This window comes from Carcharodon carcharias, chromosome 20, assembly GCF_017639515.1.
Source record: "Carcharodon carcharias isolate sCarCar2 chromosome 20, sCarCar2.pri, whole genome shotgun sequence".
Taxonomy (NCBI): Eukaryota; Metazoa; Chordata; class Chondrichthyes; order Lamniformes; family Lamnidae; genus Carcharodon; species Carcharodon carcharias.
Genome location: NC_054486.1, coordinates 31,421,576 through 31,448,750, shown reverse-complemented (window position 1 = coordinate 31,448,750; position 27,175 = coordinate 31,421,576). Strand labels below are relative to the sequence as shown.

Here is a 27,175-nt window from a genome sequence, read left to right as displayed (position 1 = left end):
AAGGGGCGTTCATGACATGGTTCAACAGTATAATAATCAACCTGCTAATCCTTCCAACACTTGTCCACTGTTCTCCAAAGGTAAAAAAGTGTGAGGGATGATATGAAACAAACAAAATCTTTGATAATTTCTTAAAATCTGACAATGCTGAATACAGATCTCACCAATCTGTGAATTTTTTCCATCTCCCTTCACCGGTGTTCAAGCACCAACTGCAGATAAGTCTGCATGAAGTTGAACTGACCCAAGACTCTGCCAATGCCATGCACTGGAGTAATGACACGAGAACAACCTGGAGAAACCTGCCTTCCACTTAGTGCTCCCTTCAGTGGCGTGAGGGAGATTGAGATACTTATATTGGTGAGAATGGGAGAAATCCAAAATCTCAGTATCAAGCCAGCAATGTTATTCTTGAGGCTGGAATGAAATGTGATCCAACTGCAAAGGCAAAAATGCTGCTCAGAAATTAGCATAAGGTAAATGCTGGGGGAATATGGCACTATCTTATACAGATCTAGCCAGAAGTTCACAAGAGAAAAGTATATTTTAAGTTCTCAAGCTTGTCAGCCCTCAATATATCAAAGCTGTTACCAGATCACCAAATACCAATGCTCTACCCTAGCTTAATTTTCATTTTATTTCTCATCTAATCCCAGCTAAATACAATTGGAAGTACTACTCATTACCAAAAGATCTTTGAGGAGGATGAGAAAAAAAATATATGTGAAATGCAACTTTTCTTGTTTACCAGAAAACTTAAACAGAAGTTATAAAAAGTTAATCAGAATACACTTCTTGTTTATATTCACAAAGCAAAGTTGAGGATGTAATCAAAATATTCTGGCTAGGTCAGGGTGAAATGCAACTAAGGCCAACATGGTTAAGTAGGGATGTGAAAAGAAGTCTTAGGGATAATAAAATGACTTTTAAAACCTGAAATGAGATAGATTGTACAAACAATAAAGACAAACAAAAGCACTTTAAAAATAAAATTAAAGAAGCCAAGAGAAACACAATGTAAGAGTGTTGAGGAAAAACTCAAATGACACCTTGGGTAACAGGGTTAGACATTTCCAGTAAAAGGTGAAATAAATGATATGGGAAGCAGGAATTTAGAAACTAAACAATTATCAGTTATTTCACATCGTCTACATTAGGAAACAGGAGAGAAATATGCCCAAACCAGAAATTTAAAGTATTGGGCTATTGCAGAAGAGAAACTAAATATCAATTATCTTTCAGAAAAAACACCTGACAAGATACAATAACGAGCCTTAAAGGAGATATGGTCTAATATTATTTCAATTTAATAGATTTTCCCACCCCTCTCTCTAATCACTGTCTAAAGCTGAACCTGACCATTCACAACCATTCCATCCTACATGACCAAGAATTAAGCTTCCAACTATTAGCCACTCCATCCCCAAGAACAACTACTTTTACCTCTTTAACACTGTCCACCTCTGCTCTTGCCTCATCTCCTTTGCCTCTGAAACCCTCACCCATGCTTTTGTTACCTCTAAACCCCACTGTTCCCATTTTCTCTTGGGAACCTCTTACCTTGCACCTTCCGTAAACTTTAGCTCGTCCAAAATTCCCGATTTGAAATACCACAAGATTGGAAATTAGTCAGTACTTAAAGGGTTAAATGACATATCTTGAAACTTTAGGCCCATAAACTCAACTTACATCCCAAAGAAAAATCTTAATTAAGCTAAATGAGGAGGAACAGCACATTTAGATTCAAAGGGACAACAACTGCATAAGTATGTGGCAGATGTAGATAATACTTTTAATGATTTGAAAACCAGGGTGAGAATTTTAAAATTGAGATGTTGCTGGATCGAGCCATTGCAGGTCAGCAAGCATGGGAATAATCTTCAACATGAAAATCCCATTGGATCCCAATAGCTCCATCCAGCAACATCTCAATTTTAAAATTCTCACAATGGTTTTCAAATTGCTCTGTGATCTTGACCCTACTGATTCTCTGCAACTTGCTCCTGTCATAAAACTCTGAGATCTCTGCATTCCACCAATTCTGGCCTCTTTCCCATCTCTGATATTAGGTCCTAACCTTTGGAAATTCCTTCCTAAACCATTCCATCTCCCCCTCCTTCTTTAAGATATTACCTCGCCTGAACTAGTATCTCTGTATATCAAATCCTATTAAGCATCTTGAGGAGTTTTACCATGTTAAAGTTGTTATAGTAAATGCAAATTATTTTTAAGGTTGCACATCAACACAGTAAGGGCATGAAGTCACTAAGTTGGAGGGAAAACTGATTAGGTATAAAACCAATAAAGCAGAGTAGCCATAAGGAAAGTGTTCCAAGCTGTATAGGCATTGCAAGTGGGATACCTCTGAGGCCAGTTTTGGAACCGTTGCTATTTTTTTTAAAAACATAACAATTTGATCGATTTTCTTTTAAGAAAAATGTTCAAATTTGCTAGTATCACCAAAATAGGAAATAGGAAGCAGAGTCAATGATAGTAAACAATACAACCAATTGAGAATGAGAAGGAACTTTTATGTAACCAGTCTAGTAGGTGACAAATGTGGGTAAGTCTAAAGTAATTCACATGGCAAGGGGGAAAATCAAAAGCAGAAACATGAGTTAAATGGAACAGTCCTAAAATGCATTGCTCACGAGAAAGATGACAGAATATTGCGAACAAGTTAATGTAATTATCAATTCCCAGGCTGATCTGAATGCTCTAAGGTCTCCATTTCTCTACAATACAAACCTGAAAAGCTTCAGCTTCAATCTTTAGTCTGTCTTAGGTTTGCTGATCTCAATCATGTAATGGCAGGGGCTCTTTTAATTGTTTTCAGCACCCCTGAACTTTGGGAGGAGGGAGGGGAGAGAAATTAATTAGGGTTCCTTGTCATGAAGCTATTAATGTATATAACATTGTTGAAAATTTTTTTCTTTTAAAGTAGAGGTTTAGTCTGTGGGTGTGTCTTAATTGGATTCAAACCAGCTAGTCTGGGTGCTTTGATGTGTACTAGTTTTGAGATGTAAGAAAGGTAGAGTTTATTTGCATTTTTTGAATAGAGCATTCAAAGAGGCAAGTGAAATCTGGCACCTAGCTAGCAGAGACCAAGCAATATGTTTATATTATTAATAAAATTGGTACTATAAAGGGGGTTTTATTGTCAGAAGGCGCTGGTGATACAATGAGAATTTACATTCAATAAGCTGTGCTAGGTATAACTTTCAGCATTTTCCGTGTGTGCAGGGCAGAGGCAATGTAAGATCCAAGTAGCTGTGAGCCGACAACTGTCTCCACAGGAACCAAACCTCATTTTGACTTTGTAAGGTGAAAACACTGTGCCTGGTTAAATCTGTGGGTTGCTGTTGCCTTAATGGAGATTAGTTTGGGAATTTATTAAAAGTTATGATAGTAGTAATTTGTAGTCACGTGTATATATTTAACTTGTGTAAACTAATAAAATATTTCATTTAGTTTAATATAAAACCTATCAAGAGCTGGTGGTCTGATTCTTGAATTTAAGAGTTGCATCTCAACCTATATTTTTAAGTGGTATGTTTATGACAGTTATTTAAAGTTTCCCTCTGGAATTTTTAAGTAACTCAGCTTTACCAAACTGCTGTCTCATAACAACTGGGGGGCTCTTGCCGGGATAAAATTATTTCTAATTCCTTGATTGGTTTGGAATTGGTGAATCTTAAAGTTACGAGTACGAGAAGCACTTTGGATTCAGCAGCTGGTGAGGTATTTTAGAAGTGGTGAGACTGCAAGATAGCTTTGGCAATTGCTAAGACATGTCTGGGAGTAGAAGAGCTAACTCTGATTGGGTTGGAGAAAATAACCAAAAGTAAGTTGACAGAGTTGGCAGATATGTTAAAATTGGGGTTACCTGTGGGTGCTCGGAAATCAGATATAATTAAAAGTATAGCACATCATCTACAGATGGGAATGAAACCTGACACTAATGAGTTATAGCTGGAGATAGTGAGAATTCAGTTGCAAATGAAAAAACTTGAATTAGAAGCAAAGGACAGAGAAGTGGCTTTTAAAAGGGAATTAGAAATTGTGAAGACGGAGGAGGAGGAAAGAGAAAAAAGGAGAGAGAGAGAATTCCGACTAAAAAAGTTGGCCCTTAAAAAAAAGAGATGCCAGTAGATGAGGAAGGATTTATCTCTAGAGTAGAACCCTGTGAGAAGATTAAATTTGTACAAGCTCTTCCAAAGTTTGAGGAAAAAGATATTAAAGCATTCTTTATTTCATTTGAGAAGCTAGCTAAACAGCGGAAATTGCCACAGGAAAGCTGGACATTATTATTACAGTCTAAGTTTTTAGGTAGTGCGCTTGAAGTATATACTTCGCTATTGGGAAGAAATGTCGGTGAATTATGATGGGGTGAAAAAGCCTATTTTGAGTGCATATGAGTTGGTTCCTGAAGCATACAGGCAGAAATTTAGGAATGTGAGAAAATAGCCTGGGCAAACTTTTATTGAGTTTGAAAGAGTAAAACAAAGTAATTTTGACCGGTGGATACGGGTGTTAAAAATAGAGACAACTTATGAAGCCGGGAACATTTCCAGTGTTCAGGACCAACATGTAGAAGAGTGTCCAGCTGCAGGAGAGGGTGTTGAAATCCAATTAGCTGGCACTGTATTTGACAACATTGTTCAGGAGGAAGGAATACAGGAAAATTCAGCTGAAATGTTTAACTCAAAGAGGTTAGTGGAATTATAGAAAAAATATTTGTAATTAAAACTGTTATATCAGCAAGCTTATTCAGAAACAAACAAAATATATTCCAGTATATTATCTTCGGGTAGGTATTTTGATGAGAAAGTGGCGGTCGGATCATACCTCAGCAAATGAAAGCTGGAGGGAGGTGCATCAGATTGTTATCCCATTCAGGTACAGAAATGAGATTCTGATGATTGCTCATGAAATTCCACTGGGGGGACATTTAGGAATTAGGAAAACACAGGAAAAGATAGAGGTTTTTTTGGCCAAGATTGCATAGGGATGTAGTCATATTCTGTAGAACCTGTTATACATGTCAAATAACAGGAAAACCACAAGCAGTGATTAAGCCGGCGCCTTTAATCCCAATACCAGCATTTGAAGAACCTTTTACCAGGATTATGATTGATTGTAGGACCCCTCCCTAAGACTAAAAGTGGAAATCAGTATTTATTGACAATAATGCATGTGTCTATAAGGTTTCCTGGAGCGATACCTTTAAGAAATATTACAACTAACAAAATTGTGGAGGAATTAATTAAAATTTTTTAAACAAGATATGGTTTGCCTAAGGAAATACAATCAGATCAGGGGTCAAATTTCATATCACAGTTGTTTAACGAAGTAATGAACAGTTTGGGGTTAAAACCAACAGTTTATCATCACGAGGAGCTTTGGAAAGTGGCATCAAACTTTATACGGTCAGGATTATGCACAGGATTGGGATACAGGAATTCCCTTTTTGTTATTTGCTATTAGAGATGCTCGTAATGCATCGACTGGTTTCAGCCCCTTTGAACAAGTATATGGTCATGAGGTAAGGGGACCACTGAAATTGATGGGTCAAAATTCAGAAACTATTCTCCTCAATTACATATCAAATTTCAAGGAAAGATTGAACAGAGCATGTGAGCCAGCTAGGGAACATTTAAAGATATCACAGCAAATGATGAAAGTGAAAGCTGATAAGAAAGCTAAAACTGGCAGTTTTGGTTCTGGGGAGAAAGTATTAGTTTTGTTACCAGTATTAGGTGATTCATTAAATGCAAGATTTAGTGGGCCTTATAGGATTGAAAAGAAATTGAGTGAAATAAATTATTTAATAAATACTCCAGATAGAAGAAAGCAGAGGATGTGTCATATGAATATGCTTAAAAAGTACTTTGACAGGGAAGAGGATCAAAGAGGTATTAGTGATGGTGGATAATGATAAAGTAGTAGTAGTGCAGGACTCTGAAATTGATTTCCCTCTAATCAAATTGGATAATGAGGGGATGCTTGAAAATTTAAATGAAATATTGAGTTATCTTCCAAGCAAGTGTCAAAGTGATTTGGAAAAGCTATTGCAGTCACACAAACCTATTTGTGGAAAGAAGTTGGGAAAGACTCATTTAGCTTTACATGATGTATGTATAGAATTGTCATCTTCAATAACGCAACAACCATACAGATTAAATCCGGCAAAGTAATCACAAGTACAAAAAGATATTGATTTCATGCTTCAAAATGATATCACTGTGTCTAGTTGCAATAATTGGAGTTTACCTATGGTACTGGTACCGAAACCGGATGGAACATAAAGACTGTGTGTGGACTATCGAAAAGTGAATGCGGCGGAAAAATCAGATTCATATCCCATACCACGGCTGAAAGATTGCATTGAGAAAGTGGGACAATCGAAATTTATCACAAAGATTGACTTGCTAAAAGGATAATGGCAGGTATTGTTGTCAGAGAGCAAAGGAGATATTGGCTTTTGTAACGCCAAATGGACTATATCAGTTTAAAGTCATGCCATTTGGTATGAAGAATGCATCTGCGACATTTCAAAGACTGATAAAGTCATTGCAGGTCTAAGCAATTGTGCTGTTTATATTGATGATCTAATCGTTTTCAGTTAGACATGGGAGGAGCATTTACAGCATCTGGAAGAATTATTTACTCAACTAATTTGGTAATGAACTTGGCTATAAGTAAATTTGCAAAAACGCAAGTTACGTATCTAGGCCATACCATTTCACATGGTAAGCGGCTCCGAGAAATGTGAAAGTCAAGGCTATTGTGGATTTCCCCGCGCCTACAACAAAACTAGAAGTTTTGAGGTTTCAGGGCACGAGTGGGTTTTACTGGAAATTTGTACCAAATTTTAGCCAAGTGGTTGCTCCACTGACTGAACTATTAAAAAATAACAAAAAGTTTCAATGGACACAGGAGTGTCAGAAGTCATTTGATAGTTTGAAAACTGTATTAACTACGACACCAGTTTTGGCAGTACCGAATTATGCCAAGCAATTCAAGTTGGCCGTTGACTCAAGCGAAATAGGCATTGGGGTTGTACTGTTACAAGATGACGACACTGGAATTGAAAAACTGCTAAGGTATTTTTCAGGGAAGCTGAATGTACAACAGAAAAGATATTCAATGATCAAAAAAGAGACTTGAGTTTGGTGTTAGCATTGCAGCATTTTGAAATTTATGTTGCAAAAAATTAATCAGAAACAATTGTTTATACAGACCATAATCCTTTGAGGTTTTTGGACAAATTTCGAGAAAAAGTGCAAGGCTTTTCAGATGGAGTCTATTATTATAATCATTTAATCTATGGATTATACATATTGCTGGAAGAGAAAATCTGTTCGCAGGTGCGTTATCAAGAGTTTGAAGCTTAAAGGAAAATGGGACATTTAAAAACCTAGACACTGAACTGGAGTGATATCTGTTAATACCAAGAAATTGTGTTCATTTTTCGATAGGAAGGGGGATGTCAGGAAGAGATGTTAATGTATATATTATTGGAAAATATATTTCTTTTGAAATTGACATTTAGTCTGTGGGTGTGATTCTTAATTGGATTAAAGCCAGCTAGTCTGGCTGCTTTGATGTGTACTAGTTTTGAGATATAAGAGAGGTAGAATGTATTTGCATTTTCTGAATTGAGCATTCAAAAAGTCGAGTGAAATCTGGCACCTAGCTAGCAGAGACCAAACAATATGTTTATATTACTAATAAAATTGGTACTATGAAAGGGGTTTTACTGTTAGAAGAGGTTGATGATACAATGAGAATTTATATTCAATAAGCTGTGCTAGGTATAACTTCAGCAGTTTTTGTGTGTGCAGGGCAGAGGCAATGTAAGATCCAAGTAGCTGTAAGCCTACAACTGTCTCCACAGTAACCAAGTGAGAAGAACCTCATTTTGAATTCGTAAGGTGAAAATGCTTTGTCTGGTGTCTGGTTAAGTCTATAGGTTGCTGTTGCCTTAATGAGATTAGTTTGGGAATTTGTTAAAAGTTATGATAGTAGTAATTTGTAGCTATGTGTATATATTTAACTTGTGTAAATTAATAAAATGTTTCATTTAGTTTAATATAAAACCTCTTGAGAGCTGGTGGTCTGATTCCTGAATTTAGAATTGCATCTCAAACATAACACTTAAAAATATAGGTTATGACAGTTGTTTAAAGTTTCCCTCGGATTTTTAAATAACTCCACTTTACCAAATTGCTGTCTCATAACATTCCTCTCATCAGTATATATAGAGTAACCTCTACTTAACACATGCACAAATGGTAATATTCACCACAATCAACTTTGATGCCTCTAGCAAATTAATAACTTGCTGGCATTCACAGTTGAGACTCTCACATGAATCCAGTTTCGGGGTGGGGGGGGTATCAATATTCTTGGTATGGCAATGAGGAACAGTGTTCAGAATGAAAAAGAAAATAGAGGAGAAAGCATAATCAGACTGAGTGTATAAGAAAATGGGATGTAATTACAGGGTGGTAAAGTAAGGTGACTTTATAAAGAAATGGGTCAGGACTGCAGATAGATGACTGTGGTAGGACAAAGTGTGTAACAAATCCTATTGGGAGCACTTCAAGCAGCTTGTGCTTAGTTTACAGCATTCGAGTTTTGTTCATCTCACCCTGGCCATCTCAGGATGGTACTTCAACTAATTTTTGAAATAGTATTTTTAAGGCATAATGTAAGTGACAAGGAAATTCAGTTCTCATTTCAAGACATTAGAGCTTTTACTTGTAGATAAAAGTATTTTATTTCCTTCATTCTAAGTACATTCTAAGTACTTCATGCAAAAAGCCCATATTGTTTAGATACTGTTCTTCTAATTTAATATTTTGCCATTAGACAATTCATTGTGATTGGACCTTCAGAACTGTGGTCTAACAAACATTTTGATTATATTTGATGCTATGAGTGCCTGGGAGAGGCACCATTGCATTGAATTTGCTTACATCATACCCATTAGAAAGCTGCGACTATGGGTGGGTAGTAATTTTGATAATGTTAGCATGATATCAACCATGGGTATATCACAGAGTCAAGCCTCAACCCTTGGCCTCACCTGATGTCCATGCGCTCCAGCTTTCCAGCAGGATTCACCAGAAAGCAACTGGAAGGAATCCTTGCTAGGACAGACTTCTGCAAAGCCCTCCTCTACATACTGTGTTTAAAGGGTTTAGTTGCCATCCACTTCAGTCTCTATGAAACAAATTAGGCTATACTGGTCTTTTCTCTTAAAGAAGTCTCATTCGCCAAATAAGAATTGCACTGATGAAACTCATCCCATGTACAGCTGACAGATTCAGGTGAGCACACAGTTTTGCAGATTGACCTTAATGTGCATGAGTTTGAAACATATCTTAACTACTTTGTCCTAAGTCCATACAGCCTCTAGATGCATTGTCTGCTATCTTACTCACCACTTTATTAAGCTTTGCAGTGCCATTGGACTCTGCTTTTGTACCTCTCATCTTCATTCCCTCTGCAGAAAATATATAGAGATATAATTTGCATAATTGCTGTAACTGAATGTAATCGCTTCTTTCTCCTTCATTTCTCGATGAAAATCTCTTCATTTAATATCTGGGTAAAGTATCTTGCAACCCCATTTCTATTTAATCCAACACAATATGGCGAAAGTGGTCAACATTCTTATTACCCCACCCCACCATGATTCAAAGGTCTAATTTACTCAATTTAATTATTAATTTATCTAATTATGTGTTTTATTCTAGAGTGCAGTTACTAAGTTGATTGGCTTTGCTTACCAAAAGCTTCATTGAGCATTGGTTCCTTCAATTCATCGTCATAATCCTCATCTGCAAGAGGGGAAAAGGCAAACCTGCAAAACAAATAGCCATCTTAGTTTTAGCACAAATTCAGTGGCATTGCTCAATGAATTGGAGATTACGTTGTTGCAAAGGAAGGTGTTGGGTGGGTGCTCATCTTTACTAAAAGGATAAGAGATCTCCTCAGAGACAATTAAGTACTTTTTTGTTTAGTTCCTGGAAAATCAATGTTCTTCTTATCCGCTCTGGTAAGTAAATACATTTTTTTCCTCTCATATACTACTGTTGCATCAATAAATGTTGACATTCAGCATGGAAAAGAAATTCTGCCTTCACTGTTCAACTGCTTAGGACGTGGTTTTTATAGCAAGGAGCAAACAATGTATAAAACTAATGCATAAAACTAAAGAGTAAGCAAATTAGCATCTTCCTTTCTCTACCAATTAGCTCCGCAAGTGATATTGCTGAAACAAACTTTTAAAAAAATTATTCAGAAGCTCCCCTAAACTTGAATCGTGGTTATTCTCGGTATACAAGAATAAATTAAGCTTTTGTGATCATTTGTAATTACAAAATAATGCAATTGTTTTAAATTTTAAATTCAAATTGCAAAATTTCGTTTTTCACACATGTAACTTGCTGTACCCATTCAACAAATACCTGAAAATAATGAGATTCACTTTCCAGCTGTACAGCACAAGAAATTGAAAAGTCCATTTTTTACCTCGTTTGATATTTTTAACCTAAAAGAAATTCAATTACTTTTACTGCTGCTAAAAATGTTTTCCAGATTGTTCACCCTTCCAGTGCTTCTCCACTGCTGGATAGGAGAGGGACAAGCAAGTCATGGTTTGCCCTGTACATGGCCAGCCTTGCAACTGAGACCTAGGTAACAGTCTATGCAGGAAGATAAAGTCCGTTCCCCAAGGCAGACAATATCTCTGCTAAGTCTATGAACTCAAGAGTTAGGCTTCTCAGACACACAGACAAACAACAAAAAACATTTTAAAGATGCCATAATGCTGCTGTATAGATAAGTTCAATATTCTGAAGAAGTCATAAACCTGGAAAGTCATCTGCTTCTTCCCCACAAATGCAGCCGGAGCAAATCAGTGATTCCAGCAATTTTTGTTCTTATTTCAGAATTCTAGAATCTTTAGTATTTCATTTTTGTCTGAAGTAAATTTAATCATTCCTTTTGTAATTATCAATTTTTGTTATAAATCCCAGCTTTTAGCAGTGAATGTCAGTTTCAGAATTCAACATAGCTGCCACAACAATTTCCAAAATATATGAGAGTAGTTTCAGACTCATTTATTATTGTAGCTTTTGCAGTTAGGGATGGGCTATAAATGCTAGTTCAGCCACAAAACCCATATCCCTTGAATGAATAAAAAAAGTTGCTTTCATACATCCTTAGAGAGTGATCACGGGAACAAGACAAACCTACTCATCTATTTTCAATTGGAATGCTAATGAGTAAGTGACACTGTTTTATGAATATGAAGTTTCAGTCAAATAAAACATTTGCAGATTTGTGGATAAATGCGGCCACTGAAGAATGATGGGAATAAGGTGAACTAAATAAAAAGATATGAATTGATATATAAAAACCTCGAGGAAAGGTTTTAGACACCAAATTACAGGATACCACTGTTGAAAAAGGAGCAAAATGAGTGAGGACATTACTGATTCAGCAACACCAGGTTTAGACATTATAAAGGAATATTGATTGTAGGGGGAGAAAAGATTCAAGAGATTCCAGTTTTGACAGCGGGACAAAGATCAATTTAAAGCAGTGACTTCAAAAAAACGAGGATGCAGGGAGAAAACAATGTGTTACAATGTATGTTTGTAGCTTCAGACAAGGGAGAGTAATTGATGTTCATGTCAATAGTGGTGAAACATGAGAAATGAGAAACTGAGTGCAGGCGGGGGCCATGTCCCTGTAGCTTTAACAGGTGGGTCCTGGTTTATCTTTGTATGCCACATACCACACACAATTTTACGAATGGGCAATCTAATCACCATCTCCTCAGCTTCTGTCTCGTCTGTAGTGTGGTCAAATCTCAAAAATTAATGTGCAGCCAAAACAAAACTCTTGCAGATCTTTTGCAGACACCGAGTTACAATCTGTCTGAGATTAAGAAATCTTTTCTGGGGCAATGAGATCTCTCAACTGAAAAGTAAAATCCTCTTATTCCCCAATCTCTTTTTGTACCATTTTATAACCAGCAGCCAGGTATTGGAGTAAAGGGATTACCTTCTGCTGTTAAGTTTACCTCCTTTGAGACAGCTTGTGGGTTGCCAATTTGCAGCCCAGCTGAAAGCAGTTATGAGCTACCCACTCTGTGATATGCATTGTTTGTTACCTATTCTCTCAACGCTCTATTTATCTTTAACTGGAGCAAGAGAGAAAAAAAATTGGAAATTTGTGCCAAAAAATAGACTAAAACCTTTGATTGTTTGCTGATGGTCTCCACAAGATCATTATGACCAGTAGAATGACGGAGAACAGCAATCGCCAGAATGCATCATCTATCCACCGCTCTCTCCAGTCCTGCATAAAACATGGAAGGAAGGAATCAAAGTGTTGCCTAATACACGTGTATTCATTCAGTGCTTCTTCTCGCTTCCTGAAGATGCTCATTCAAGTACAGTACTTCAGTCCCTTCTAATAAACTGCTCAGGCATGGTTCCACAGGTACAGCATCCCCCTGTTTGGGTACAGTACCACAAGCAGCCACCCAGTTACATACTGCTCAGGCATAGTTCAATTTTTAATAGGTAAAGTTCGAGGTAGCTGGGTTTATTAATGAGCCATTCCAGTCTCCTCAATCTTCCTTTGTCTTCTTTAGGGATCAAAGTGAAAATCCCCACAATTTGTCCAAAACTGGCATCAGTTTTTTTTTTAAACCTCTCCGAGCAGATTGCAGGATTGTGGTGGTTTAGCTGTTGGTGTATCTGGGCAGCATCATGTCTATACAGTCTTTGCCTTTCCCATTTCATACTTATGCAGGCAATCAGATTATCATTAGAAGTGAGAACCCTGATAGATATTTCCCCACTTCTTGGCTCAGGAACAACAAAACTAGTAGTGACACAAATGATTGAAATCAGCTGAGTCATGGCCCAGACCAGAGATAGACCATGGGACCTTCTTGGTCTAAAAGAACTGGAACCACAGTGGGAAGTGCATTTGCCACACAAGGGAACTACTTCGCCCACATTTTGACTTCTGTAAAAACAGATAGTGTCTGTTTAATGCAAAACAAAACTGAACTTCAACTTCTTTTATTTAGTCATTCCTCTTTAATCTCATAAATAAATGCTCACTTTCAGAAAACCTCTTCAAATAATGAGGGCTAGAGAAACATATCATTAAACCCTCTGTCAATGCTCTCCAATATCAATGCAGTTCCAAGTCCAATCAATGGGTGGTACAATGACAATAAAGCAGTGAGTGGTTAGAATCTGGAATGCACTGCCTGAGAGTGCTGGTAGCAGATGTAATTGTGGCTTTCTAAAGTGAATTGGATAGTGATGTTAGGAGAAAAAAATTGCAGGGCTGTAGGGAAAACGCAGGGGAGTGGAACTAGCTGAGGTAATCTTAGAGAGTAGGCATGGACACGACAGGCCAAATGGCTATATCCACTCTGTGACTCTGAACCAGGATACAGTAAACAGCTGTCCTGTCAGGGAGGTATTATTTGGCACGCTAACAGTGTCACAATAGTTTTTAAGTTAATATCCTGCAAAATTATAATTTCAAAGAAAAATTGGCAGTTTTGAACTGAAGATATAAACTAAGTGTTGTTTTAGCCCTTCAGAAAAGCTGAAACTTGAATTCCTGACTAAAAGCTTGGAGCTGCAGCTGTATTATTTCCTTCTCTGCAGCTTGATGCAATGTGAATCATAGAAACTTACAGCACAGAAGGCAGCCCATCATGCCTGTGATGGATCTTTAAAACAGCATGCTTAGTCCCACATCCCAATTTTTGTCCGTAACCCAAAAGTTCCTCAATCCTCATGCACCTGTCAAGCCACTTTCTTTTAAAATCACTTGTGGCATTAACTTCCACAACCTTTTCAGGTAGGGCATTTCAAATTCTGACAACTCTCAGTGAAAAGCCTCTTCTTACCTCCCCTCTAGATATTTCACTGATGATCTTAAATCTGTAACCTATGGTTACTGACCCACTTGCCAAAGGGAATAGCTTTTCTCTATCAACTCTACCAAAATTCCTCAATCTTAAGAATCTCAATTATGTCACCTCTTAACCATCTCTATTCCAAGGAGAACAGTCCTAACTTTTCCAACTTCTCATAATTGAAGTCCCTCATCCAAGGTAACATCCAGGTCAAACTCCTCTCGTACCCTTTGCATTAATGTAGCTTTTTATTTTAACATCTTTTGTAAAGTATGGTGCCCATAAGTGTCCATAGTACCAAGCTGAGGACTAACCAGTTGTTATGAAAGTATAATAATTTTCACAATATTTTTCAGGTTTATTGTGAAGGAGATTTATGGTTGAGAATATAGTTGGGTCTGTCTGTGAGATTCAATTACATTTGGAATCAGGTAAGCTGCAAGTTTGGAATTATCAAAAGAAGCTGGGTGTAGAAATGTGCTTGAATTGCTAATGAGTAACCATGGATGCTGGTTTACATCTAAGGTATGAAGGGAATTTGCATTTTTAGATAAGTGAAAGGATTGTTTGGATTTCAGGGGGATGTTAGTCTATTTACAACTAGTTAGATAAGCAAGACTAAGGAATGCATTTATTTTTCCCAAAGGTTTCTGACAATATTGGCAGCATGAAAGCTTTTATTTATGGGAAAGGTACCAATGCAAAGACATATGGAACAATAGAATGTACATATTAAGGAGAAAGAAACATATATAAAGGAGAATGAAAGGCTATGTGAGGAGAGGGCCATGTAAGGTCTAACAGGAGTGTGGGAAACAGCCTTCAAGAAGCCTCCAGCCATTTGTGCATAAGTCGGCTGTGTCCAGTAACTGAAGCTGGAGAAAGCCATTTGGAATTCCACTGTCAAGTGGGTACTGCGTTATCTTGCTGGTTTTGTTTTAAATCTAAAATCTATATTGAACTGTTACCTTAAAGGGTGTGTGTAACTGGGAGTCAGGTTAATTAGGAATTTTAGGAGTTGTTATAGTATTAAGTAATTGTAGTCTTATGTATGTGCTTGAAATCTTTTATTTTGTTAATAAATATTTCAATTTAATTTTTAAAGTCTCTAAAGGTCTTGGTGGACTCATTACTTCTGAATTCAGTGCACATATCTTGTAATAAATACAAATTGCAAAACTGTGATAGTACGACCAAGTTTCCCTTGTGGATTTGGTCTGCCTGGCATACATAATAACATTATTTTTAACATTCTAGCATGATCTCTTTTTGCTCTTATGTGCTAACCCAATAACCAATATGTTTTTTTAAACCATATCAACTTTTCCTGCCACCTTTAAGCATGTGTGCATATGGACACCAAGGTTTCTCTGATTACCTAAACTTTTCAAAATTGTGTTCTTTATAGTATAGTAGCCCTCCCAAAGCATTGCTACATTCTTTTCCATATTGAACTCCACCTGCCATGCTTCTCCCTATTTCACTATTCCTTCTACGCCATCCTGAAGCTTATAACTATTGTCATCACTATCTACTACTTTGTCAAGTTTCCTATCATCTGCAAACCTTACAATGTTGCTCCCTACACCCGAGCCTAGGTTAACAAAAATTGCAAAGAGTAAGGGACTCAAAAACTTACCTTTGGGAAACACCATTGCCAAACCAAAAAACATCCCATCCACTTTCCTATCATTTAGCCAATTGTATCCATAACACCACTTTCCCCTTAATTCCATGGGCTTCCATCTTCTTAATATGCCTGTGGGGCATTTTGGCAAATGTATTGTTAGTTCAGCCATCTCTGACAGCTCAAAGAATTCAAATTAGTCAGACACGATTTGCCTTCAACTGGGCTGCTTGATTAACCCATGCCTTTCCAAATGAATTTTTTTGTTCCTGATAACTGCTTCTCATAACTTCCCCAACACTGATTGTAGGCTGCCTGGCCTGTAGATTCCTGGTTTATTCCTTACCCCTTTCTTGCATAGTGGTAGAATATTCGCAACTCTCCAATCCTCTGGTACTACTGCTGTACTCAATGATGACTGACGATTGTCAGATTATGGCCAATGCCTCTGCTGTTTCTACCTTTGCTTCTTTCAGCAAACTAGGATGCATTCCATCTGGACCAGGTCACTTGCCAACTTTCAGTATTGGTAATCTTTTTAGCATATCTTCTCTATTTGTTATTATCCTTTCCATAACCTCCCTTTCCTACTTTAGTATAACCTTCACATCAATTACTTCCTTTCTGAAGACAGATGCATAATGCTCATTTAATACTTTAACCATGTCCTATGCCTCGACATGAAGATTTCCCCTTGGGTCCTTAATAGGCTCAAATTTTTCCCTAGCTAACCACTTACACTTTATATACAATGTTTTAGGGTTCTATTTAATTTACCTGCTAATCTTTGCTCATAACCTCTGTTTCCTGTGTTAACTTTATCAATTCCCTCCTGCGCTTTCTGCAGTCTTCTTGGTTATTAACAGAATCTTGCTTCTGACATTTCATAAACAACCTTTTCTGCTTTATTTTAACTTTTATTTCCTTTGCCATTTGGGGCACATTAGCTTTGGGTGCTTTACCTTTGAAAGGAATATGCTAAGTTTATATCTGCACTCTCTCTTCCCTGAATGCCCTCCATTATTGTTTTACCCTTTTCCAATCTACCCAAATTAGATCCCTTCTCAAATCACTGAAATTAGCCCGTCCCCAGTTCAACATCTTTATATTTTCTGGTGTCTTTCGATAATAATTCTGAACCAAATTAAAATGGTTACTGTTAGCTAGATGATCTCCTGTTGTAACACACTCCACTTTCCCAACTTCATTTCCCAGAACCAGATCCAACACTGCTCCCTTCCTTGTTGGACTGGAGGGATATTGATCACGAAAGTTCTCGTGCTCACATATCAGAAATTCCAATCCCTATCAGTACTGGTGTTTTTCCCAGTTCACATTAGGGTAATTAAAGTCTCCTATTATTTCTATTCTATTTTTGTTAGAAGTCTTTAAAATTTACAGGAAAAATTGCTCATCTTTCTCCATTGTCACTGTTTGGAGATTTAAAAAATCCAGCAAAAGAAATAAGATAAGCAAAGAGATACCAGAAGAAGAGACTGGCAGCTAACATAAAAGAGAATCTCTAGGCATATAAATGACAAAAGCATGCAAAAGGGCGAGTGGGGCCAAAAAGGGAACAAAAAGTAGATTAAAACATGCTGGCAGGGAGCATAGCAGAAGATATGTACTTTGCATCTGTCTTTACCAAAGAAGATTCTGCCAAAGCCATAGTGAAAGAGAAGATAGCTGAAACAGTGGATGGGCTAAAAATTGATAAAGAGGAGGTATTAGAAAGGCTGTACTTAAAAGTTGATAAGTTACCAGGACTTAAGATATTGAGAGATGTGAGGGTGGAAATTGCGGAGGCACTGACCATAATCTTCCAACCTTCCTTCAATACAGGGGTGGTGCCAGAGGAGAATTGCAAATGTTACACACTGATTCAAAGAAGGGTGTAAGGATAAGCATTTCTGGCATGCGTAAATGAGCCATGTTACGAGCACAACTGATTATTTTAAGTTGGCTGTTAGTGTAGTTATTATATGTTCAAGCCTTGCACCATTTTTGAATTACCCGGAAGCATGGGGAGCCTATAGTTCCCTGCTTTCTCCATTGTAATGCCTCAGCCAATCAGGGTCAACTTGCCAAACAATCAGTGCCCCTTTTCTCCTGTAGTATAAATTGTTGTGATCATTTGAAATTTGGCATTCTTGCATTTGTCCTGATGAATGCAAGACGAAAAGCTTTGGCAACATCTCACTTTTCAGCGATATTTAAAAGCAAAGAAGATATGATGGAACCTTATAACACACTGGTTCATCCTCAACTGGAGTATTGAGTTCGATTCTAGGCATCACACTTTAGGAAGAATGTAAAAGCAGAAAAAGTTTTGAGAATGCTTCCATAGATAAGACCTTGAGTTATGAGGATACATTGGTAAAGCTGGGGTTGTTCTCTTCAGAGAGAAGGTCGAGGGGAGATTTGATAGGTTTCCAAATCATGGGAGTGCTGGACAGAGGAATAGAGCAAAACTGTTTCCATTGACAAAAGAGGACATTGATTTAAAGTGATTGGCAAAAGAACAAGGAAAAACATTTTCACTTGAGAGGTTATGATCTGGAATGCAGTGCCTGAAAGTATGGTTGAGGTAGATTCGATTATGGCTCTCAAAAGGGTATTGGATAATTATCTGGAGAAAAAATTTGTAGGGCCACAGGGGGAAAAAAAACAGGGTGAGCAGGATTAGATGAGTTGCTCTTACAGAGAGCCAGCATGGACACGAAAGGCCCACTGCCTCCTCCTGTGCTGTAACTATTCTATGATTCAAGTAACAGCCATCCCTCTGTTCCTCAATTCAAGACAAATAAATTCAGTCCTAGAAGTATCTTGGATATCCTTTCTATTTAGAATGGTAATATCATCCTTGATCAATGCTGCCACACCCCTTTCTATTTTACCTTCTCTATCATTTCTGAATATCATTCCTAGCCTTGTTTTAGCCATGTCTCTATGGAACTACTTAATAATTCCAAGTAGCAGTTTATGCCTGCAGCTCACCAACTTTATTAGTCACACTAAGAACATTAACGTATATACAAATTTAATGCCTCCTTCCTCACTGTTGCTATTTTCCTCAATCTGATCACTGCAATTTTTGGGATATTTCTAATTTTATTGCTATTTTACATCTCTGTCGCTGATGCCCCTCATTGTCAAATTGGTTTAAACCTTCTCCAACGGTACTACCTAACCTTTCAGTGGGAACATTGGACCCAGCTTTATTCAAATGCAACCTTTTCTTCTTGTACAGGTACTCCTTCAAACAGAATGGTTCCAATGCTCCAAGAACCTGAAGCTCTCTCCCTCCTGTACCACTTCTCTAGCCATGTATTTACCTGTACTATTTTCCTGCTTCTGTACTCACCAGCATGTGGCACTGGAAGCAACCCTCAGATTATTACCTTTGAGGTTGTATTTTTAATCCCTTTCCTAGCTCCCGAAACTCTGCCTGAAGGACTTCAATAGTTTCTAAAAATAGGCCAGGACATCTAGATGTTCTCCTTCCCCTCACAGAATGTCCTGGGTGTTATCCAGTGAATATCACTTGGTGATATCCTTTATCCTGGCACCAGAGTGTCAACATACCATTCTGGAATCAAATTTGCAGTTACAGAAATGCCTGTCTACGTCCCTAACTATTGAATCCCCTATCACTACTGCATCTCTGTGAAGTGCAGAGAACCACAATAGATGCAATATCATATTGGGCAACACAGACTTCATGTCAATAGGTAGTTGCATGACTGAAGGTGTCCCCCAATGTTAGGGCAATTCATTTGGTTTTATCCCAGTAGAGTTAGTGGATAGCTGCACAGCTGGGGGAGGGGGGGTGCAGGTGTGTGTGGTTTGGTTGGGGGGCGCCAGGGAGGGTCATGAGAGACACAGACCCAACAACACCAGTCCTTGGTCTGTTTCCAATTAGCTGATTTCTCCTGCAGCGACCTGTAAAGGCTCAAATGATGAGATAAAACATACAGCATCCCTGCTTATGACTGCTAAGCAACATTCCACAGGGGCATTTGGTGAGAGGAGAGGATTATGCTTGGCAACAATGTGCTCCCTCCACAGTCTGTTCACTGCCTTGGTCCACAGATGAAGAATGGCTGCTGGGGTGAAGTATTAGAGGACAAGGACATCTGTGTAGCTGCAGCAAGAATCAACAACTTCAAATGAGGGGTAAACTAGAGGTTAGAGTATTGTCAATCCTGTCCTATGTAAAGTCTGCAGTTCTCATTTAGAGACTTAAAAATCAATTAACAAAATTAGCTTCAGAGGAGCTTACTTACTGACTGACAGTCCGCCAGCCGGAACTTCTTTGTTGTCCAAATGATGAAAAATATTGATGCTACATAGGAGGAAGAAATAAAAAGTTTAGAAGTAAAATATTAACTTTGTGGAGGAATCTAATCTTTCCCCCACAACTGTCAAGGTTATCTACCCAGAAAAACACACACTAATCATTTCCTCAGAATCCAGGAGGGATCACTTGCACACAATGGGAGATAAATACAATAGCATTGGTAATAGCACACAAAATGCATCACATCTATGTCCTACTCTATGTACACACACAAACACTGGGCATCACCAAACAATGATTAGGATTCAGAACTTAACTGGTCTGTTAGGTGTTAACTTTATTTTTCCATGTTGCTAGTTGAGGAGCTAGAAACCACCTGTAGCCGTGCAACCAGCTGAGGTTACCTTACTGAATAGATCAGGGACAAAACTGCACCTTTACTTGTGTGTGTTCCACACCAGGTAGTATTTATAGCCACTTTACCTTAAGGGGATTCCCCAACGATGCAAAGGTTTAAATGCTAATAAGTACATCTCAGGAGAAGCCATCGAGAGTGGATAGCTGGTGTTAGCAGAACAGCTCGTGCATTGAACGAAGTATTCCTGATCCTGAACTACTTCCCCAGGTCAAAACCAACTTTCAATCCTAAGTGGAAGTGGAGACATTCTACAGAATTTGACATAACTTGTTTAGTTGACTGATTATTTGATGAGTTTACTCCATTGACATCTACATGAATGTTGTAGGATATCCAACAAACTGCTGCATGGAGAATCACACCCTACAAACCCCCTCCTCTCCACCTCAGTTCAGATCTAGCTTTTATATTTAATACCTAATCCTCCAGCTAATTCATCTAAAACAGTGGAAATGACAAAGTGCATTGATTTGGTCAAGGCCAATGATAGACAATATATTTTCTTCCTTTTTGCAGTATACCATGGTTGTCCTGTAAGTATTCATCTTCCTTCAGTCAGGAGGGTGGCATAGCTTTGGCCATACAATTTGGTACAGCTACTTGATGATCCAATTGAGAGGTGAACCTCCAATAGCCCAGTATCACTCTTGGTAATTCCACTGCTGTGCAAACCTCTATTTAGCTGATCAGTCTTCATCACAGACCAGCATTATAAAAGCGAGAGTGAATTTCAGAACCCTTGTTATTAGAAATCCAGTGCTTCTTCAGTACACAATCAGGCCACCTACCAGACAAACTTGCATAGCATGCTTTCAACTTACCTATAACAGCAAAGATGAGTGTGTTTGTGAAATGTCTATATGATGACAGTTTCACAACATTTCTTCTCAGCTTTAGCATCTTCATGGTCTGGGTCAAGCTGATGAAGATGTGTCATCAGTTAAGGAAAACGGATAAAATATAAAAAACCCAGATGTACCATTTATGGAAAAAAACAACCACTATCATTTGGTTTAAACAAATGCTTGCAAGTTAACAGTCGAGATCAATAGTAATTGAGTACTGGTTGACTCAAATTTGCTCGAGGTTCCAATTTTTTGGCAGAATCAAGTTCAAGAAGCTAAATACACCGAATAAGCCCATAAAATTCAATCCTCTAATCCTAGAATGGAGTCACACGCTGCACTGCATGTGACCATATGGACTGCCCTCCCATCTGCTGCAGGGGTACAATTCCCCAGAACATTTACAACACTCCATTTCCGATCCCATTTCTCATGTATTTCTCATGTATGAAAATCAACCTGTGTGGCAGTATGTTGTATGTTTTGGAAGGTGATATTACAGCCAAGCCACAATGTTATTTTATACACAGTAGGTTACGTCAATTTAGCACACCAAGAATCTGCATTGCACCAAATCTTTCAGATTTTTACAAGGCTCAGAACTGTAAAATTCTCAAACCTTACAACATAGATGACCTCATGCCGGAAAATAACAGGATAAAAAATACAAGTACTACTCATTTGTAATAAGGTTCAACCAACAGTTGTTCCCAACAATTATCTACGGTAGACCATTCCTTATTTAATATTAATGGATGAGCAAAATTTACTTCATCCATTTGGGCTCCCACATGGCTGAAGGTGGAATCCCTCTTGAAACACTGCATTTTAAAAAATATATACACCTGCTAATCACATAAGCAGGAAATATACATGGACTCACCAGTTAACCCTAATCACAGAGCACTATATAACCAGTACCAATCCAAATGAAAGAACCAACACCAATTGAAGGCTGTAGTCTGTCCCCTGGATTCATATGGCTGTTATAAAGTCTAAATTCTTTATTTACATGGCTGCATGTAATCATTCTGAGGTATCCACTGTTTACACAAGCCTCTGAACCTTGGAAGTGAGTTCCAGTTTAAATATATTTCAGTGATTGAATATTGCAGTTCCATTTGACAGGACACAGAATGTATATTTCTTACTCATGGATACAGTGGAGTCCAAACCTTAATTTAGAATGGCTCAGATTGCAGCACTCTCACCTGAGTCACTCAGAGCTCAAATACAAAAAGCAAAACTGGTACTCCGGTGTAGCAGTAATGCTGCACTGTCTTTGATTGACAACGGAGTCAAAGGATATAGAGGTAGACAGGAAAGTGGAGTAATGAGGCCATAATCACATCAGCCACAATCTTATCAAATGGCAGAGCAGGCTCAAGGGGCCGAATGGCCTACTCCTAATTTGTATGTGCATATGCATGTAACTAACGGATCAGTAAACTCAACAGCCTTCAAATTCTACCTTCTCCAACCATGAAGGATGTAGCCAGACTGCTAATTCACATTAAAATTCAGAACTCCATAGCAGTTAGCGTCATTTAGTGCAGACCTCCATTAGAGGTTTCCGGAGTGCATCATTTCAAAGCTCAAACTACAGAGTTGTAAAACCCCATACAACACCTCTTCTATATCTGGGAAACTCACCAACGCTACTTCCTAATGATGTCCTTTTTATGCAAAAGTTGCCTTCAATTGGTGAACCAGAGTTGTTGAAACAAGCAACGGGCTATGTAAAGCTATAACTTGCTCTCTGGGACATTACCGATTTTTCCAAATGCAAAATACCCTTTCCAGAGTCTCTCCAACCCCAGCACTGGATCATATCTAATAAAGCAGACTAACAGCTTTATACAAGGGACAATACTATCACAGTCATAGTACCCCAGCAAGCTCAAATGGGGGCACATCAGTCATCTAATCTAATCCCACATTCTTGCTCATTTCCCCATTCAGTACTTGCTTTCTAAACAGCTGTCTGATTCCTTCCCAAATGAGTATATAAAAACTGTTTTAACTATTTTACATAGAAAATCCACATCCCAGCCTGTAAGTGAAGATTTATTTTCCAGCCAACCCTTCAACTCTAATTAATTTAAGTTTGTGCTCTCTCTTTATCTTGACGACCACTGGGATCAAGTCATTATTACTTACTTTATCATGACCCTTCAACCAATATTTAGCCACACCAAAGTCTCTCTACTTCATTTAAAATCTTGCTATTTTGAAGTTCATTCTCTATTCTTCATAAATTACTTCACACCTTTCTACCAATCTGTGTCAGCCTGCTGTCTATACCCACCAGTTTAATGATAGCAGCTGATAGTGCCAATGTCCATATTCCTATGTCCAGATCATTTACTTGTAAAGCTAATTAGAGCAGTCCGAACACAGACACATGTGGAAAACTATTCATCTTTATATTCCAAGAAGCTTTCCACAACATCTGCCATTTACTTTCTGGCCTCTAATTATCTCCCTATTCCAGTTGCCATATTGCCCTTAATTCTTAATGCCATTGCCTTTGCCACAAGTTTCTTATGTTGTACCTTATCAAATGCCTTTTGAAAATCCAATTAAGCCACATCCTTAAGTGGTGGGCAGTTACCGCCCATTGGAGGTAAGAAATTGAGTAGAATTCCTGAGTTACAAACTATACAGCAAGGAGGAGCAGGCTTGATAAGCAAAATGACGTTTCCTTGATTGAAATTAGAAAATAGATCAGAAATCATTCTCCCTGGAAAATCCCATACCCAGAAAGGATATCCACCAGCAAAGGGCAGTGTCGAGAACAGCCAGAGGAATAAAGGCCAGGAGGGCCAAGTCGAAATTCTCCTAAAAAAAAAATGAAGGAAAGGACACAGTCAGATGAAAGCAAGGGAAAAAGGGGATGAGAGAAAGGAAAGAATGATTCCCAGTGACCTTATTAACTAGGAAGTTACAGTGCTGCACAACATAAACCGTAGGCAATGTTTTCACTGATCTGAGACACATTGAATGGAATCTACAAAGACATTTAAGACAGGTATATTCACTTGTAGTTCAACTCCACAGGGTGCTGTGCACCCATAACCACTAAGAACTAGATTGAAACCGTCTAAACTGATTTTAACCAAGACCCCTACAGCTAGTAAACAGGGACTAACATGCTAACAGTCTGGTCTGGATATGAACTCTAATTCCATTGTCCAATCTAATGCAATAACCAGAATGCATGGCCATGGTTTCTTCACCATGACACTTGTGACAATTCAGCTGAGGTGAGAAACTAGGCAACCGTAACCAAGGACTCATGCTCTACATACCTCTTTATCATGAACAACAGTTCACCAGTCAGCAGGAAATCTGCTGATTTAGTTTGTTTCCTCCTCAAATCTTGTACAGGTTAAAGGAGCTTCAGACTCCTCCCTCTATTTCACATCAGTGATCAGACTGATCAAGTCAGCCAATGGAGCTTCCCAGTCGTCTTATGTAATAGTATTTAGATTCCTCAACACCACTGACCCTGTGCCGAGCCCTGCGCAAACACCCCCCCCCTCGACCCACCCACCCACCCCATGGCCACGCTGAGCCCTGCACCTCCATGGGCCACACTGAGCCCCACGCCCAAGTTCCCATGGTCAACACTGACCTCGCCCGTGATCCCATGGCCAGTGCTGACCCAACACTCTATTTGGAGAAGTGCCTTTGTGCAATGTGGCCGTAGGCTTGCCATTGTCATATGACCTCTGATGCGATCCTTGGTGTATAAAGGCTTGAGAGCAGAAGCCATTTCATCCACTACTTGAAAATAGTGTCATACTGAAGCTGAAATTGAGTGGATTTTGAAAGCTGTAATAGAGCCAGCAGCGGTAAGAAACAGCAGGGAATCATTAAAACTTCAGCCTGCAACTTTGTACAGGATTTTGGTCACCAGGTAAGTCAGTATGGCTCTGAATATTCCAGTACCTGCTCCTATGGAGATGAAGGCAGATTTGAAAATAAATTCGAAATTCTTCCTGTCCCAATTCAAAACTATAAAATTGCCACAGAGTTAAATATGAAACCTGAACAAATAAAACTAGTAAATTTATCAGTGCTGAGGAAGGAGTGCTACAAACTTTATTGTACTCTAGATCTCACTGAGAAGCAGTAAAGACAGTCTTGTGAAATTATGGAGTCTTCAAGGACACACTTTGGTCTTTCAACTAATGTTATTTATGAACGCTAGCATTCAACACCAGAACTCATGAAGAGGGGGAGAACAATGATCAGTATGTGATTGCATTGAGATACCTAGCTGAATCTTGAGATTTTGAGCAACTGAAATGTGATCTGATCAGAAATAGGATTGTTTTAAGGAACAAGCGACCCTTGCACATCTGCTGAGCCAAGAAAAACTTACTCTCAAGAAAGTTATTGACATGTGCAGGAGCTCAAGTTGCAGAGTATTAATGGGAGAACTGATGAAGCTTTGCACTCTGCTGAGAGGCAGTTCAGGCCTTCCAGGCACAAAACAATGGTGGGAAGGAAGAACTATTTGCAGGGGGCCAGCAGAAAGATCAAGGCTGGAGTACTGGATGTAAATATTGCAGAGGACACCAAACAAAAGAAGAGGATGCATGTCCAGCGTGGGGAAAGCAGTGCTCTAGCTGCAAGAAGCTGAAACACTTTGCACTCAAGTGTTTTGCTAGAAAGAAGAAAAGCAAACCTATATAGATGGTTCATGGAGAGATGTCGGATGAACCACCTGATGAATCACTCTACAGCCTAGAACAGGTTGGCACCCCCAAGTCTCAAGGAAAAAACATCAGATAGACACTGGTGTTATGTGCAACATCATGAGCTTCACAGACCTGTGCAAAGTTGCTCAAGATGGTGACCTGAAAATGATGGAACCATGCTCACTTCATGAAGGCAAACTAAGCCAGCAGCCCAATACAATGGGAATAAAGAAGATTTGCAGTTCCAAATAATAGATATTAAGCAAAAATCCACGCATCACAGCTGAACAGAATCCAAAGTTTGAACTGCTAGCCCACCATGTACCACAAGAGGTTTGCAGTGTTTCGCATGGCACAAAGTCATTGACTGCTGAACAAATCCTAAAATATTACAAAGATGTTTTCACAGATCTTGGATATCTTCCTGGTGACTATCATCTTGAAGTAGATGAGAGTTTGTGACCAACTCAGCATCTTCCAAGGAGTGCTCCAGCTGTTCTCAAATCTAACCTGAAAGACAAGATAGAGCAGCTTGAAAAGATGGGAGTAATCAAGAGTGACAATTGCTACAGACTGGATCAGTAGCACGGTGGCAGTGAAAAATCCTGAAAAGCTGAGTATGCATGGATCCAAAGGACCTCAAGAAAGCTTTGAAGAGATCTCCCTACTCCATGACAACCATTGAAGAAATTATGCCACAATTTTCCAAGGCAAAGGTATTTACTATCCTAGATACTAAGCATGGATACTGGCAAGTGAAGTGGGATGAAAGCAGCAGTTTCCTGACCACATTTTGGACGCCATTTGGAGGTATAGGTGGTTGCGCATGCCGTTTGGCATTTCTGCTGCTCCGGAAGAGTATCAAAGCAGACAGCTTGAGATAGTCAATGATCTTCCAGGAACGGAAGTGATTGTGGATGATCTGCTAGCCTATGGATATGGAAACACGATGGAAGAAGTTATCACAGACCTTGATCAGGTTCTTGTGAGGCTACTAGAGAGAGCTCACCAGATGAACCTGAAGCTGAATAAAAAAAAACTGCAACTGAAGATGACTGAAGTCAAGTTCATAGGTCATGTACTGATAGGGAAAAGAGCGCACCCCAATTCTATAAGGTAAGAGCTGTAGCAGAGATGCAGCAACCAACAGATGTGAAGGCAGTGCAATGATTTGTGAATCTGTGAACTATCTAGCAAGGTTTTTGTCCAATTTGTCATCGGAGTGTGAACCTCAATGCAAGCTCACTGCAAAACATGTTCAATAGTTTTGAGAGACAGAGCAAGAAGCAGCTTTCACTCGCATT

The 27,175-nt window shown here is 38.6% G+C and overlaps 1 protein-coding gene across 5 annotated transcripts in view; it reads right to left on the bottom strand.

The window, feature by feature from the left end:
• LOC121292583 (transmembrane protein 87A-like) overlaps positions 1–27,175 on the bottom strand; it is a 92,786-nt gene that overhangs the window by 9,887 nt on the left and 55,724 nt on the right. For 4 of the 5 annotated variants that reach the window (XR_005946293.1, XM_041214736.1, XM_041214738.1 and 1 more), the window contains 5 exons: positions 21,139–21,247; positions 19,886–19,944; positions 12,278–12,381; positions 9,801–9,874; positions 9,453–9,514 (listed from right to left, as the gene is read on the bottom strand). Coding sequence is in view for 4 of the 5 variants with exons in the window: in XM_041214736.1 (XP_041070670.1) it covers positions 9,453–9,514; positions 9,801–9,874; positions 12,278–12,381; positions 19,886–19,944; positions 21,139–21,247 (408 nt within the window). In the remaining variant the exon portion in view is untranslated. Of the gene's footprint in view, positions 1–9,452; positions 9,515–9,800; positions 9,875–12,277; positions 12,382–19,885; positions 19,945–21,138; positions 21,248–23,934; positions 24,004–27,175 lie in introns of all 5 variants that reach the window. The other variant, XM_041214737.1, reaches the window with a different exon arrangement.